At 39.1% G+C, this 15,643-nt stretch overlaps 1 protein-coding gene across 2 annotated transcripts in view; it reads left to right on the forward strand.

Moving 5' to 3' along the window:
* Positions 1-15,643, forward strand: part of ZNF654 (zinc finger protein 654) — a 113,471-nt gene that overhangs the window by 31,540 nt on the left and 66,288 nt on the right. For both annotated transcript variants that reach the window (XM_080654965.1, XM_080654966.1), the window contains exon 2: positions 6,323-6,468. In XM_080654965.1, the coding sequence (XP_080511091.1) occupies positions 6,323-6,468 (146 nt within the window). The remainder of the gene's footprint in view (positions 1-6,322; positions 6,469-15,643) is intronic.

Here is a 15,643-nt window from a genome sequence, read left to right on the forward strand (position 1 = left end):
GTTTTGTTGATCTTTTGTATTGTTTCTTTGGTCTCTATGTCGTTTATCTGTGCTCTGATCTTTATTATTTCCTTCCTTCTGCTTACACTGGGCTTTTCTTGTTGCTCTTTTTCTAACTCTTTGAGTTGTTGGGTTAGGTAATTTATTACCCCTGTTTCTTGTTTTTTGCAGTAGGCTTGTAGAGCTATGAACTTCCCTCTCAAGACTGCTTTCGCTGTGTCCCATAGATTTTGGATTGTAGTGTTTTCATTGTCATTTGTTGCCATGATGTTTTTTATTTCTTCTTTGATCTCTCTGGTAACCCAGTCATGGTTTAATAGCATGCTGTTTAGTCTCCATGTGTTTGATTTCGTTGGGTTGTTTTTATTGTAGTTGATTTCCAGTTTTATGCCACTGTGCTCTGAGAAGATGCTTGATATGATTTCTATCTTCTTGAATTTGAAGAGACTTTGCCTATATCCCAACATATGTTCTATCTTTGAAAATGACCCATGTGCACTTGAGAAGAATGTATATTCTGTGGCTTTGGGGTGAAATGTTCTGAAGATGTCAATTAATTCCATCTGGTCTAGTGAGTCATTTAGGATTGATGTTTCTTTGCTGATTTTTTGTTTAGAGGATTTGTCCACTGGTGATAGTGGGGTATTAAAGTCTCCTACTATGATTGTATTGCTGTCAATCTCTCCCTTGATATCTTCAAGGGGTTTTTTTATGTATTTGGGTGCTCCTGTATTGGGTGCATATATGTTTACCAGAGTTATTTCTTCTTGTTGGATTGCTCCCTTTAGTATTATGAAGTGGCCTTCCTTATCTCTTGTTATGTCCTTCAGTTTGAGATCTAATTTGTCAGATATAAGTATTGCTACCCCAGCTTTTTTTTCAGTTCCATTTGCCTGGAAACCTTTTTCCATCCCTTCACCCTCAGTCTGTGTGTGTCTTTTTTTCTGAGGTGGGTTTCTTGTAGACAGCAGATATATGGGTCATGTTTTCTTATCCAATCCATTACCCTATGTCTTTTGATTGGGGCATTTAATCCGTTTACATTTAAAGTTATTATTGATAGGTACTTATTTGTCGCCATTCCTATTCTTTACACCTGTGTTCCTTCTTCGCTTCCTATTTCTTTTTTTTTTTTTTACAGCAGACCCTTTAGCATTTCTTGCATTGCTGGTTTGGTGGTAATAAATTCCCTTAGTCCTTTTTTGTCTGTGAAGTTCCTGATTTCACCTTCAATTTTGATTGACAGCCTTGCTGGGTACAGTATTCTTGGATTCAGACCCTTCCTTTGCATGACTTTGTATATTTCATTCCATTCCCTTCTGGCCTGATGAGTTTCTGTTGAGAAATCAGTTGCTAGTCTGATGGGGGTTCCTTTGTATGTAACTTTCTGTCTCTCTTTTGCCGCTTTTAAGATTCTTACTTTGTCGTTGGTGTTTGCCAATTTAATTATAATGTGCCTTGGCGTCGGTCTTTTGGGGTTCATTTTGCTTGGGACTCTGTGAGCTTCTTGGATTTGTGTGGGTTTTTTCTTCTCTATATCAGGGAAATTTTCTGTCATTATTTCTTCAAATAGGTTTTCTATTCCTTGCTCAGCTTCCTTTTCTTCTGGAACCCCTATTATGCGGATGTTGTTTTGTTTCGTGTTGTCCCAAAGTTCCCTTAGGCTCTTCTCCTGCCTTTTAATTTTTTTTTTCTTGAAGTTGCTCTACTTGGGTATTTTTTCCCATCTTGTCTTCTAGCTCACTGATGCGGTCCTCTGCTTCTTCTAGTCTACTCTTGATGCTTTCTATTGAGTTCTTTACAGCAGCGATGTCATTTTTCATTTCTTCTTGGTTCTTCTTCATTTCCTCTTGGTTCTTGCTCATATTGTCGAATTTGTCTTCCATTCTTTTCAGCCACCTTATGACCATTTCTCTGAATTCTTTTTCTGGAAGGTTGCTTGCTTCCATTTCGTTTACTTCCTTTTCTGGTGATGCCTGCTTTTCTTTCATATGCGGGCTGTGTCTTTGTCTCCCCATGGTCTCTCTTCTCTGGGGGTCTGGTTATGTAGTTCTCTCTCTCCTGCGTCGATTTAAAGGCACAAAATACAGCACTACCAGGTACAACACACAAGGCACTGAACAGAAATGTATTCACGATATTAATAACCTCCAATAAAGGTGACCACCAGAGAAAGGCAAATTAGGGGATAGTAGAGAAAGAAGAAGAGGAAAAAGAAAGAAAGAAGAAGAAAAAATAAGGGGTGTCAAAATGAAATTGGGAAAAGGGAAAAAAAGAAGAAAAAAAAGTGAGAGAGACAAGAAAGAGACTAAGAGAGAAAGGGAAACAGACTATATATATTGGGGATAAAACTCCAATAGAACAATCGCTTATCCCAGCAAATGCCAGCAACAAGTACCTGGGGATTAATACAAACTACAACACCAACTAATATTGAGTGAGGCAAGGGAAAACAGAAGCACTAAACAAACAAAAAAATAAACAAAAGAAGAATAAGCAAAACAATCTCACAAAAAAGCATAAAAATTCGATATAATCTACATTCAAACGAACAACAACAAAAGGACAGAGAGAAAAACAATTTTTTGGATAGTTAAGACAGCGAAGAGAGAGGTGTGTATGGACTTGGAGCAGGGGATTGGAGATTAGATATATAAGTAGGGTGAAATTTTAAAAGGGGGTAAACAGAAAGAATAGGGAAAATCTAAAGCAGGAAAGGGGTAAGATAAACAGGACACTGAAAAGGGAAAAGTGAGGAAGAGAGTGATGGCATAAAGGTAGATTTGAGATAGAGTAAAATGATGCTAAAGGAAAGATAAAAATAGAATGTAGAACATTAATCCCAAAACAAAATGAAGAGAAAATAAAATGACACTTAAAAAAAAAAAAAAGATAAAATAGCAGTAGTAATAATACGGATTGAAAATAAAAATGTAATAATTAAAAAGGTAAAATCAAGTGAGGAAAAAAATTAGTTTCTTGAGTAAAAGATGCAAAAAATGAAAATAAAATAATAAAAAATAAAAATAAAATGTGGAGTAGTGAAGGTCATTCACTTCCTCTGTTGTTCTGTTTGGCACGCCTGTTTCTCAGTCCGGACAGTATTGCAGTTCCCTGCATTCCACTGCTCTTCAGTGATGTAAGCCAGTCCTGATTTTAAGCAGGCGGTGTGTCTTAATTCGTATTCCTTTATTTTTGATTACACAAGAGTCAATTTGTGATTCAGCCCCTGGGTGGCAGTGTTTCTGGATTGACTTCCGGGTTTATCTATGGCCTCTCTAGGGAGTGTTAGAGCCTTCTTTCCCTGTGGCACTCACTACCGGTTTGTGGGAGTGGGCTGCTTCAGAGCTGGCTCTCCGATGGTCACTCCCTGCTCCGATCCCCAGGTTCCAGAAAAACAACTTTCCCCTGCAGTCTCCCAGGGTGTCCCCAACTGGGTGAACCTATGAATTGGGCTTAGTAATCAGAAGCAAGAATTTCAAGAGGAAAAAGCCCAAGTGTGCGCACTCCGTGGCTGCGCGTAAGTCTAGCACACCCCTGAAATTCTTAGGGTGTCCCTGCACTTCAGATCAAAATGGGTTGCTTTTTAGAGAGCCCTTCTGTTAGCAGCTCTGAGGACCCCCTTCCACATTCACAGATCACGCCAGCCCCAGCAGCCACCGATTTTTCTAGGCACAGACTTCCCTGGTCCTCCAGCTCCCGCAAAACGCGCGTTCCTCTCTCGCGCTGGGACCAGAGACCTCACCTTATCCTAGGCGAAATCTGACCTTTCCGTGGTGGAGTGTAGAGCTCCTCTGAACCCGTGTGTTTGCGCCAATTGGGGAGCCTTGTTCTGGGGCTCGCAGCTGTTCCGTGGGTGCCGCAGTTGTGGATTCTCAGGCTTCCGATAAGCTCCACTTTCTGGTTCCAGATGGCGGCGACTCCGCGTCCAAGCCCGCAGCTCCGGGAGGGGACCCAGCCGCAGTGGGAGCTGCCAGGTCAGGGGAACCCCGTCTAGCAGTCTCCCACCTTCTTCTGGAGTTCAGCTGTCCCCCAACTTGCCAACAAACACTCCTAGTGCGACCCTCAGCTGTTCTTTCTTTCTGCTCCGGGACAAGGCTCGGAACATGTCTGTCTATTCCGCCGCCATTTTTCTCCCCCCCCTAACATTGATCCATCATCTATTTTTTAAGGTCATTTCTGATAAATATATTTAGAAGATAAAGGCTATCAAACCTCTTTTTGAAAAACTATAGAAATACAAGATACCAGTGGAAAATTGTCTCCCAAAAGGAAGTGATTAGTATGAAAAGCCCTTGAGCTATGAGTGTTCTTGGTGTTTATACCCTGCACTAGTTTTCCCAGCTTTTAAATTAGAGTTGGAAAACTTTCTGTAAAGGGGCATATAATAAATATTTTAGGCTTTGTAAGGCAATTCTGTCACAACTATTCAACTTGGTTCTTGTATCAGGAAAATAGCCATAGGTAATACATAAATGAATGAATCTGGATATGTTTCAATAAAACTTTATGGACATTGAAATTTGAATTTCATATGATTTGCATACATCAAAAAAAATTTTTTTATCATTTAAAAACATAACATCCATTCTTAGTTTGTGGGTTATACAAAAAGCAGGTTGCATGACAAATTTGGTTTGCAGGCCCTGTTGGTCAATCCATTTTATATGATAAATTAAAAACAAACAAACATTGTTTTAATACAGCAGCAGTCTTGCATATGAATAATTTTACTAGTATATAGATTTATAGGAGTACATAATATATATCAATATAGTGATTGATCATTCTAAAGTGTTTTTACATAAATTATCTCAACTTCAGAGAAAACATGTGAGACAAGCATTAGTTCCATTTTATGGTGAGAAAAGTAATGCATAGAGAAGGAAGATGAACTACCCAGTGACAGAGCCAAGCCTGATTATATTCTGCACTCTTTTCTCCATAATATGGTACAGTTTTAACTTTCATAATTAGAGCATCATGCCACTATATCTTTAATACTCGTTTGTTGCCAGAAGGCTTAGAGTTCAGTCCTTATAAATAAAGATAATAATACATACTTATTTTTACTTTAATACTATATTCTGCTGTCTAGCTATTTTAATATTAATTGGTATTTTGACAAAAGCTAAACATAGGAGGTGAAGAGTATGTGCTATAAAGTTTGGTGAATATTTGGCAACTGAATGGTACAGTCATTCATATAATATACTAGAGGCCCGGTGCACAAAATTCATGAATGGGGAGGGTCCTCTCAGCCCAGCCTGCACCCTCTCCAATCTGGGACCCCTCGGGGGATGTCCTGTCCGACTGCCGGTTTAGGCCCGATCCCTGTGTACATCCGGCAGTCTGACATCCCTCTCACAATCCGGGACCAATGGCTCCTAACTGCTCACCTGCCTGCCTGCCTGATCACCCATAACTGGCCCCCCCGCCCCGATGGCCTGGTCACCCCCAACTGCTCCCCCTGCCGACCTGTTCGCCCCCACTGCTCCCCCGCTGCAGGCCTGGTCACTTCTAACTCCCTCCCCCCCCCCCCCGCCGGGCTGGTCGGCCCCAACTGCCCCCCCGCCCCCCAGCCAGCCTGGTCGCCCGGCCTGGTTGCACCTCACTGCTGTCCCCTGCCAGTCTGGTCACCCCTAACTGCCTCCCCTGCCAGCCTGGTCGCCCCACACAGCCTGCTGTTTGGTCATTTGGTTGCCCCTCACTGCCCCCCCCCTGCCGGCCTGGTTGTCCCCAACTGACCCCCGCCAGCCTGGTCGCCCGTCACTGCCCCCCTCTGCCGGCCTGGTTGCCCCTCGCTGCCCCCCCCCCCCCCGCCAGCCTGGTTGCCCCACACAGCCTGCTGCTCAGTCATTTGGTCATCCCTCACTAAGCCCCCTGCCAGCCTGGTCACCCCACGCAGCCCTCTGTTCAGTCGTTTGGTCGTCCCTCACTAACCCTCTTGCCAGCCTGGTAGCCCCACACAGCCTGCTCAGTTGTTTGGTCATCCCTCACTAAGCCCCCTGCCAGCCTGGTTGCTCCACGCAGCCTGTTTGGTCGTCCGTTTGGTTGTTTTGGTTGTGATGGTCGCTTAGGCTTTTATATATATAGATTTCCAAATTTTCAAAGAAAATAGTTAATTTTATTTTTAGATGTACACAATGAAAATAAACAATAAAAAACCCCTCCCCCCATCATTTGTGTTCAGGCATAACTAATTTTATTCAAATTTAAAATGTTATGGTGGTTCCATAACTAGTTTTATTCATATTTTTAAATTGGAGGTGTTGAGGACATTTTATATAATAATATACTTTTTGGATTGCTTCCCTATCAGGTGGTTGAAGATTATGCTGGAAGATGGCAAGTCCCTTTGCCCCAACTTCAAGTTCTTCAGACTGCACTTTCCTGTTTTACATCAGCTAGTGCATCATTCCCAGATGAATGTGAGCACGTACAATATGTTTTGAGTAGCCTTGCCTTGTAAGTACTCTTTATTACTTATAAAAATATTATTTATCATGATGTATTTGAAAATTAATTTTTGATTATTTTCTTTGTGGAAGGCACCTTTCCTAAAGTTTTCCCTCAAAAAGAAATTTCCTTTTCTTTATTTAAGTATTTATGTTTAATTTTGAACATTTAACCACAATTTTACATTTAGTTTTACAGTTAAATGGAATTGTTATATAGATTCTTACGTCACTACTGGTATCGGCACTTTCCTTTTTCTTCCCCTTTCCTTTTTAATTCCTTAGATTGCCTTGGGAAGCTGTAATGATAACTCCCAGAATACATCAATTAAGGCCATCATAATTAGCAGAGGGACCTTAAATCAGTCAGAAAGAGGTTAGGAAACTCAAGGTTTTTAAAAATACTTGTAGAGGGCTTTGAGTTAAAGATCAGACTGAGGCCTTGTGTTTATTGTTTTTACCCTTCTAGATCCTACTAAAATTATAGTAAAGAAGTAAAAGAGAGAAATATAGTGAAAGGGAAAGAGGAGAGTCATCAGTGAATGAAAGATTTCAACAATTGTCTGAGGGGCAGAAAACAGATAGATGAGTGGGCATTGAAATGTGACAGAAAAAATCACAACTTAATTTATTTTTTGTGTGCCTCAAATTGCAGTACATCACAAGGGTGGGTTTTGAAATATTTATCAACATTATAAAACACAATAAAAAATATGAGTACTTCACATAGAATAGGTACCATTTTGTGAAACTCTTACTGTTTTATATATTTATTTTTATGTACAGTCATGCACCACATAATGATGTTTTGGTCAGTGACAGAGCGCCTGTATGAAGGTGGTACCATATAATATAATAGAGCTAAAAAATTACTGTTGCCTAGTATCTTAGTGCAGAAGTTGCAAAAATCTCCAAGGCTATGGTTGAGATGGCAAACAACTTTAACCAGGATGTGGATGAGAATGACATTGAGGAACTCCTAGAGGTGGTTCCTGAAAAATTGACTAATTAGAAATAGTTGGAACTGGAACAGGAATGTATAGATGAAAAAAAGGAAAGAGAAAAGGAATTTGCAGGAGAACAAGAAGAAAATTCCCTCTTCAGGATTTAGCAGAAGCTTTAGAAGACCTCATCAAGCTTCTTAAAAAGTTAGAAAATCTGAACTCTAACACCAAAAGGTTTTCATGAATAGAAAGGAATGTTCATTGTACAATATCTGCTTACAAGCAAATCTATGAGAAAAAAAAGGAATAAACCAAATAAACCCCTGTGGACATATTTCACATGTGGACATATGGAATTGTTATCACAGAATACAATTCCATCCATGTACTTCAGGGGGACAAGATATGGAGGTAGAAGACAGTGATATTGATGATCCTGACCCTGTTTAGGCCGAGGCTAATGTGTTTGCTTGTGTCTTAAGTTTTAATAAAAAATGTATACATGTTAAAAATAAAAAAATTAAAAATGGAAAAACCAGCATAAGAATATAAAATATTTTTGTACAACTGCACAATGTGTTTGTGTTTTAAGTGGTTATTATAAGATTTAAAAAAGTTAAAATTTAAAAGTTTATATGGTAAAGTAAAAATAATACAGTAAACTAAGGTTAATTTATTATTACTAGAAAGAAAAACATATTTTTGTAAATTTAGAGTATCCTAAGTATACAGTGTTTATATCTACAATAATGTAGCATTTTAAAATCTTCAAGATGTGTCATTTTCATATATATGAACTATATATTTTTGTTTTATTTACATATAATAACTTAAAAGAATACATGTACATTATGCTTCTTTAAAGGTTTACTTGTATATATTTAAAATTGTAGGGGTGGGGGAGCTCTGAGGTGATGGATATGTTAACCAGCTTAATTGTGGTGATCTTTCACCATCTTATGTATATAAAAAATCTAGTTGTACACCTTAAATATATACAATTTCTATTGGTCAATTATACCTCAATAAAACTGAAAAATAATTGCAGGAGAGAAGGAGCATTTAGGATATAACATTACTTAGATTTGTAAGAACAAGGCAGTTAAAAAAACTATATGATATTTATATTTATTTAGTTTATCAAGCCTAAATGAATATAGGAAATATATTGGGACTTTTGGGTTGTAACTGACAAATCTTAAGCTAGTTTAAGCAAAAAAAAGGGGGGGAGGGATTTATTAAATGACTAAACCATTGTAAAGCAAGTACTAGAACTAGTTTCTAGATTTTTCTGAATCTAGAGAAGAAAATATCATCTAGAACTGTTCTCTCTCATTCCATCTTTCCCTTTGGGTTTCATTCTCTTTTGCTTGCTGACAATTCTGGGATCAAGCTTAGTTTATTAACCACTAGAGGCCCGGTGCATGGATTCGTGAACCAGTGGGGTCCCATCCCTCGGCCTGGCCTGCGGGGATTGGGCTGAAACCAGCAGTCCAACATCCCCTGAGGAATCCCGGGTTGAGAGAGAGCGCAGGCTAGGCCAACGGACCCCACCAGTGCATGAATCCATGCACTGGGCCTCTGGTATGCATATAAGATTTTTGGTTAACCTCATCCTGCCCTCCCTCCTTCCCCTTCCATCTGAGATTCATCAGTCTGTTCTATGTGTCCATGGCTGTGCGTTGAGCGTCTGCCCCCTGGTGGTCAGTGTGTCATAGCTACTGGTCGAACAGTTGCTTATACTTTTATATATATAGATGGGGGAAGAAACCCCCTCCTCCCACCTCTAATCCCCAGCTAAGATTATATGTGCCCACTGTATTGAGGAGAACATGATGAAATTTTTGTCTGTCAGATGACAAGCCCACCCATGGCTAGGGGAAATGATGATACCACAATAGCAGCCCCATCAGAACCATAGAAATGTTGGAGGGATAAGCAGTTCTCTCAAGAAGTGAGTGAGGTAGTGTAAAAGAGAGCTAGGCAGACTTTAAGGAATATTTCTATGTTTCTTTGGAAAGCTACCAAAATAGTTTCCGTTATTCTCTATTGATTTCTGAGGAAAATAAAGTATTAATAGAAATGTTATTTGTAAGCAAGAAGTATTATTCTTGTTTCAGTGCCCATGTGGAATTCCCCCCATCCCCTTTTCTTCTATATAATATTTGTTAACTTTTTAGTGTTGTACTGTGAAAATGCTTTTAAGGCTTATTAAAGTACTTTTTAAAAATTTAAGTTATTTGTTGACTTCTATTTCATTGCTTGCTAGCTTTTTTACTACTGATCATGAAAGGAATAATGTATTAAGCTGAAGCAAATCTTATTTAAGATGGACACTGCTAGACAAAAGGAAGTAAATTATCCTATCGGTTTGTCAAATAATAATGTTTCTTGTAAAGAAAGTAGAAGCCTGGTGCACGAAATTCATGCATGGGTAGGGTCCCTAGGCCAATCGGGGCCTTCCGGCTGCTGACGAGGGCCTTCCTTCATTCCGTACCGCCCCCTGGTGGTCAGTGAACACCATAGCAAGCGATCAAACTCCCAGTTGAACTCCAAGGGGACACTTTGCATATTAGCCTTTTATATATAGAAGTTTCTGCATTATTTTAACTTACCTTAACAGAAAAGTTAATTGTATTTTAAATACCAGAAGAAAAATTAGTATATAGCAACATGGTGGTCTTAAAAGGGTACGTCTGCAATTCTATTTTATTTAAATAAACGAGAGGCCCATTGCATGGAGAGATTCGTGAAATAGGCCTTCCTTCCCCTGGCTGCCGGCACCGGTTTTCCTCTGGCACCCGGGACCCAGGTCTTCCCTCTGGCCGCTGCCTTCAGTCTTTGCTCCAGGCGGAGCGCACTCCTGTAGCTCCCTCCACCCTCTGCCCCTGGCTCTCCCCCTCATAGCAGGCATCCCGCTCTGCCTGGCCACTCCATGCCTGCATGCATGCTGCCCAGAGGCCCGGAGCAGCTTGTTGGGGGGGGGGGGGGAAGGGGGCTGCCGCCATCTTTGTTGGATTAATTTGCATGCTCACTCCTGATTGGCTGATGGGCGTAGCGAAGTGATGGTCACTTTGCATGTTTCTCTTTTATTAGTGTAGATAATAAGCCAGAAAATTCTTCTAACAATTATTTCATAATCATTCATTCATTTTGTAAATCTCTGAGCTTGGTTTTAGGAATAACATAGAAAATAAGATAGTTAAGTCCTTGTTATTAGAGATTTACAGAACTAAAAGGTAGTGAAAAGACACATTGTTATGTAATTGTAATCATGAATGAATTACATGGTATGATGAGAAAGTATAACAGGGAACTTGACTTAGTCTGGGAAGTCGGAAAATTTTCTGGGTGAGCTAAAACCTGAGTTGAGCCCTGAAGGAATGATAGCAATAAATTAGATGAAAGAGTATAAGAGCCTCCCAGAGATGGCAAACAATGATCAAAGTGCCTGGACATGAAGTCAGGATATTAATAGATTTCATTATAATTCATATCTTATTTGTAGAGTTCTTGTTTATGATATATGTAATGTATTATTAATTTATATATCACTTGTATTAAAAATTTATATGTGAGCTAAAGGATTAACCTAATATTTGTAATGTTGTTATATGTTAAACATACGTTATTATATTCTCTGGTGGAAGTGAGATTTTTCTCTGTTTGCAGAAGACATGATATTATATGAAAACTGCTAGAACTAATAAAATAATTCAGTAAACTTGCAGGGTACAAAATCAATGTATAAAAATCTTTGGCATTTCAACTACTACTGTAAGAGGAATTAAGAAAACAATCCTATTCACTATTTCATGAAAAAGAATAAAATACCTAGGAATAAATTTCACCAAGGAAATGAAAGATCTATACACTGAAAACTATGACAATGATGAAAGAAATTAAAGATTCAAATAAATGAAAAACAAAAACAAAAACTTGTTCATAAATTTGATGAATTGGTATTAGAATGCTACCCAAAACAAACTACAGATTTAGTGCCATCACTATAAAAAATAATGGCATTTTGACAGAATTAGAACAATTTCTAAAATTTTTATGGGACTACAAAAGATCCTGGATAGATAAGGTAATATTGAGAAAGAACAGACAAGAAATGGTGACGGAGTGAGTGGATGCTACACAGACACACTCCCAGGACCAAACTGAAATTACAACTAAAATAAAAAAAAATCCTGAATAATCAACTGAAGACTAGCTAGAGAGAACCCTGATAACTAAGAATGGAAAAGTGGGGACTGCACAGACTGGTAGGAAGGGTGGAGGCATGAAAGGGTTGGACTGGCTCCTACAACTCAGCAGCTAAAGTGCCAGAGAGATAGCTCACCTGTGGGGAGTTGCCAATGAGAACTCTGTCCACAAACTGGGCCCCCCAGCAGAGAGCACCAGAACTGAGAAAAGTGCCCACATAAATCTGGCTGTGAAAAGCAGAATGGTTGCTGTCTGCCAGGGAAAGATGGCTGGAAATGCAGGCACCCACTTACCTAATAAAGGGCCAGTGCACAAAATTCCGTGTTCATCCACTCACCTTGTGCTCCACCAGAGGGAGGGAAGAGTGGACTGGAGCTGTGTGAGCAGAAGCCAGGGTTGGGGGCTCTAGGGTTAGAGATCAGAAGGCAGACTCCAGGCTGCCCTATGCTGAGTCATCCTTCATTCTGCAGAGGTCATCTTTCTCACACAGGCTTTAGCTATACATGTGGCTTTGCCTTGGGGGGAAGACAGCTGAGCCACCCTATTGGAAAACACTTTGCTCCACAGTGGTTGTGGAATTTTTGAAACCCATTAAGAGACTGAGAGTAACAATTAGCCTCCAGGCAGAAGCAGTTGACCCACCATATTGGAAAAACTTTCCTCACACTAGAGGACTATTGCCTGAGAGCTACTCAAGACAGAATCCAATCAGCCTTCAGGCAGAGGTGGTCTCTGGAGGCTTTGAGTCTTTATCTGATCTAATTAGTCAGAAATAGCATTTGACACTGTCCTGCAATAGAGGTTGACAGGCATAGCAGATCTACCTAACACAGTTACAAACCTAAACATGCAGCCAAAATGAGGAGACAAAAAAAAAACAACAACAAAAACCAAGAACAACAACGCCCAAATGAAAGAACAAGAGAATTCTCCAGTAAAAAAGATAATGAAATGGAGAGAAGAAATTTATCTGATATAGACTTCAGAATAATGATGGTAAAGATGCTCAACAGCATGAGAAATGATATAGTAACTATGAAAATGGAAATAAAGAATGACATAGCACAAATAAAGAACACATTGGAAGGATTACACAGCATATTAGGGGAAGCTGAGGATCAGATCAGTGAATTGGAAGACAGGGTAGAAAAAATCAATAATAATGAAAAAGAAAAAACAAAAAACAGGAGGACAGCTTAAGGGAGCTGTGGGAGAACATGAAACAATAATAGTTGTATAGTATGTGTGTCAAAAGAAGCAGAAAGTGAGCAAGGGATAGAGAACATCTTGGAAGAAATAATTGCAGAAAACTTCCCTAACCTGGTGAAGGAAAAAGTCACACAAGTTCAGGAGGCACAGAGAATCTCAAGCAAGAAGATCCCAAATAGGGCCATGCCCAGAACATCATAATTAAAATGCCAAAAATTAAAGACAAAGAGAGAATCTTAAAGGCAGCATGAGAAAAGCAAAGTGTTACCTACAAAGGAGCTCTCCCACAAGGCTGTCATCGGATTTCTCATCAGAAATTCTACAGGCCAGAAGGAAATGACATGAAGTACTCAAAGTAATGGAAAGCAAGGATCTGAAACCAAGATTACTATATCCAGCAAAGCTATCATTCAAATAGACGGTGAAATAAAGAGCTTCCCAGACAACAAAGGAGTTTATCACCACCAAGCCAGCATTATAAGAAAAGCTAAAGGGATTGCTGTAATGAGAAGAAATGGAGAGAGAAACCTACAGAATTAAAATGGCAATGAATAAATATTATCAATATAACCTTATATGTCAATGGATTAAATGCTCCAATCAATAGACATAGGGTAGCTGGATGCATACAAAAACATGACCCAACTGTATGCTGTTTACTAGAGACCCACCTCAGAACAAAAGATTCACACAGGATGAGAGTGAAAGGATTGGGAAAAAATTTCCATGCAAATGGAAAAGAAAGAAAAGCTGGAGTAGCAATACTTATATCTGACAAATAGACTTTAAAATGAAGGCCATCACAAGAGACAACAAAGGTCACTACAGAATACTAAAGGGATTGACCCAATGAGAGGATGTAACTCTGGTAAACATATATGCATCCAATATAGGAGCACCTAACTATATAAAGAAACTTCTAGAGGACTTTAAGGGAGAGATCGACAACAACACCGTTGTAGGAGTGGACATTAACACCCTGCTGACTTCACTGGAAAGATCTTTCAGACAAAAAATTGACAAGGAAACAGTGACTGTAGAGGACAACTGAATCAGGTGGATTTAATTGACATTAAAAGAACATTTCACCCCAAAGCTGCAGAATATACATTCTTCTCAAGTGCACATGGGACATTCACAAAGATGGACTACATGTTAGGACACAAAACAAGTCTCTGCAAGTTCAAGAAGATTGAAATCATACATCTTCTCAAATCACAGTAGAATGAAATTAGAAAACTACAGTAAAAACTCCCCAATTCATTCAGACACATGGACGCTAAATAATATGTCATTAAACAATGCACTGTTTACCAATGAGATCAAGAAACAAATAAAAAACTTCCTGGAAACAAATTAAAATGAACATACAACAACCCCAGATCTCTGGAACACAGCAAAAGTAGTCCTGAGATTGAAGTTCATAGCACTACAGCCTACCTCAAAAAACAAGAAAAATTAATAATAAACTATTTAACCCTGCAACTTAAAGAAATAGAAAGAGAACAAGAGCAAAAGTAAATGACGTAGAGACTAAAAAAAAAACATACAAAAAAATCAGTGAATCCAAAAGCTGGTTCTTTGAAAGGATAAATAAGATTGATGAATCGTTAGCTAGACTTATCTAGGTGCAAAGAGAGAGTACCCAAATAAATAAAATCAGAAATGAAAGTGGACAAGTAACCATTGACACCACAGAAATACAAAGGATTGTAAAAAGATAGTATAAACAACTATATGCCAACAAGCTGGACATTTTGGATAAAATAGACAAATTCCTAGAAAAATACATCTCCTAAAATGGAATCAGGAAGAATCAGAAAGCCTGAACAGGCCAACAACTGATGAAATAAAAGCAGTAATAAAAAAAATTCCCAGCAAACAAAAGCTCAGGTCCAGATGGCTTCATAGGGTAGTTTTACCAAACATTCAAAGAAGAACTAACACCTATACTCCATCTATTCCAAAAATCCAAGAGGAAGGAACACTTCCAAGCTCTTGTTATGAGGCCAGCATTATCCTAATTTCAAAACCAGATAAAGACACTACATAGAAAGAGAATTATAGGCCAATATACTTGATGAACACAGCTGCTAAAATCTACAACAAAATATTAGCAAATCAGATTCAGCAATATATTAAAAAGATCATACACCATGACCAAATGGGATTTATTCCAGGGGTGCAAGGCTGGTACAATATTCACAAATCAAACGTGATACATTACATAAGCAAATTGAAAGACAAAAATCACATGATCCTATCAATAGTCACAGAAAAAGCATTTAACAAAATCCAACGCCCATTTTTGATAAAAACTCAGCAAAGTGGTAATAGAAGGAGTATATGTCAACATGATAAAGGCCATATATGACAAACCTACAGCTGTTGTAGATAAGCTGCCAGGTGGTGTGGGAGAATAATCAGTTGGGCACTCAAAGGAGTCAGAAGAGGAGCCTTTAATGCACTAGTGCGGTGACTCGGAATCAACCTCCAAAGCCTGAGTAATGAATATGGAGGAAGCCTTCCTTTTATCCCTTTTAGTTTCTTTGTCCCCCAAATATGAATCAGGATTCTGGACTTTTCATGGGCTTTGCAGCCCCCCATGAGTTGGGAGGGGGAAGTGAGATTATACCCAAAGGCTTGGCTTGGCTGGCACCAGTGCTGACAACCCCCTCCGGGGGTTGTATATGGTTCATGATTTATGGCCTCTGTAAAATGGGAGTATTCCGGGAAACAGGTTCTGCAAGGCAGGACAGGTATCATGATAACAATGGAGTTATCATGATTATCTGCTCGTAAGAGTGTGCATCAGAATAC

This window comes from Plecotus auritus (genome assembly GCF_963455305.1).
Source record: "Plecotus auritus genome assembly, chromosome: 2".
Lineage (NCBI taxonomy): Eukaryota > Metazoa > Chordata > Mammalia > Chiroptera > Vespertilionidae > Plecotus > Plecotus auritus.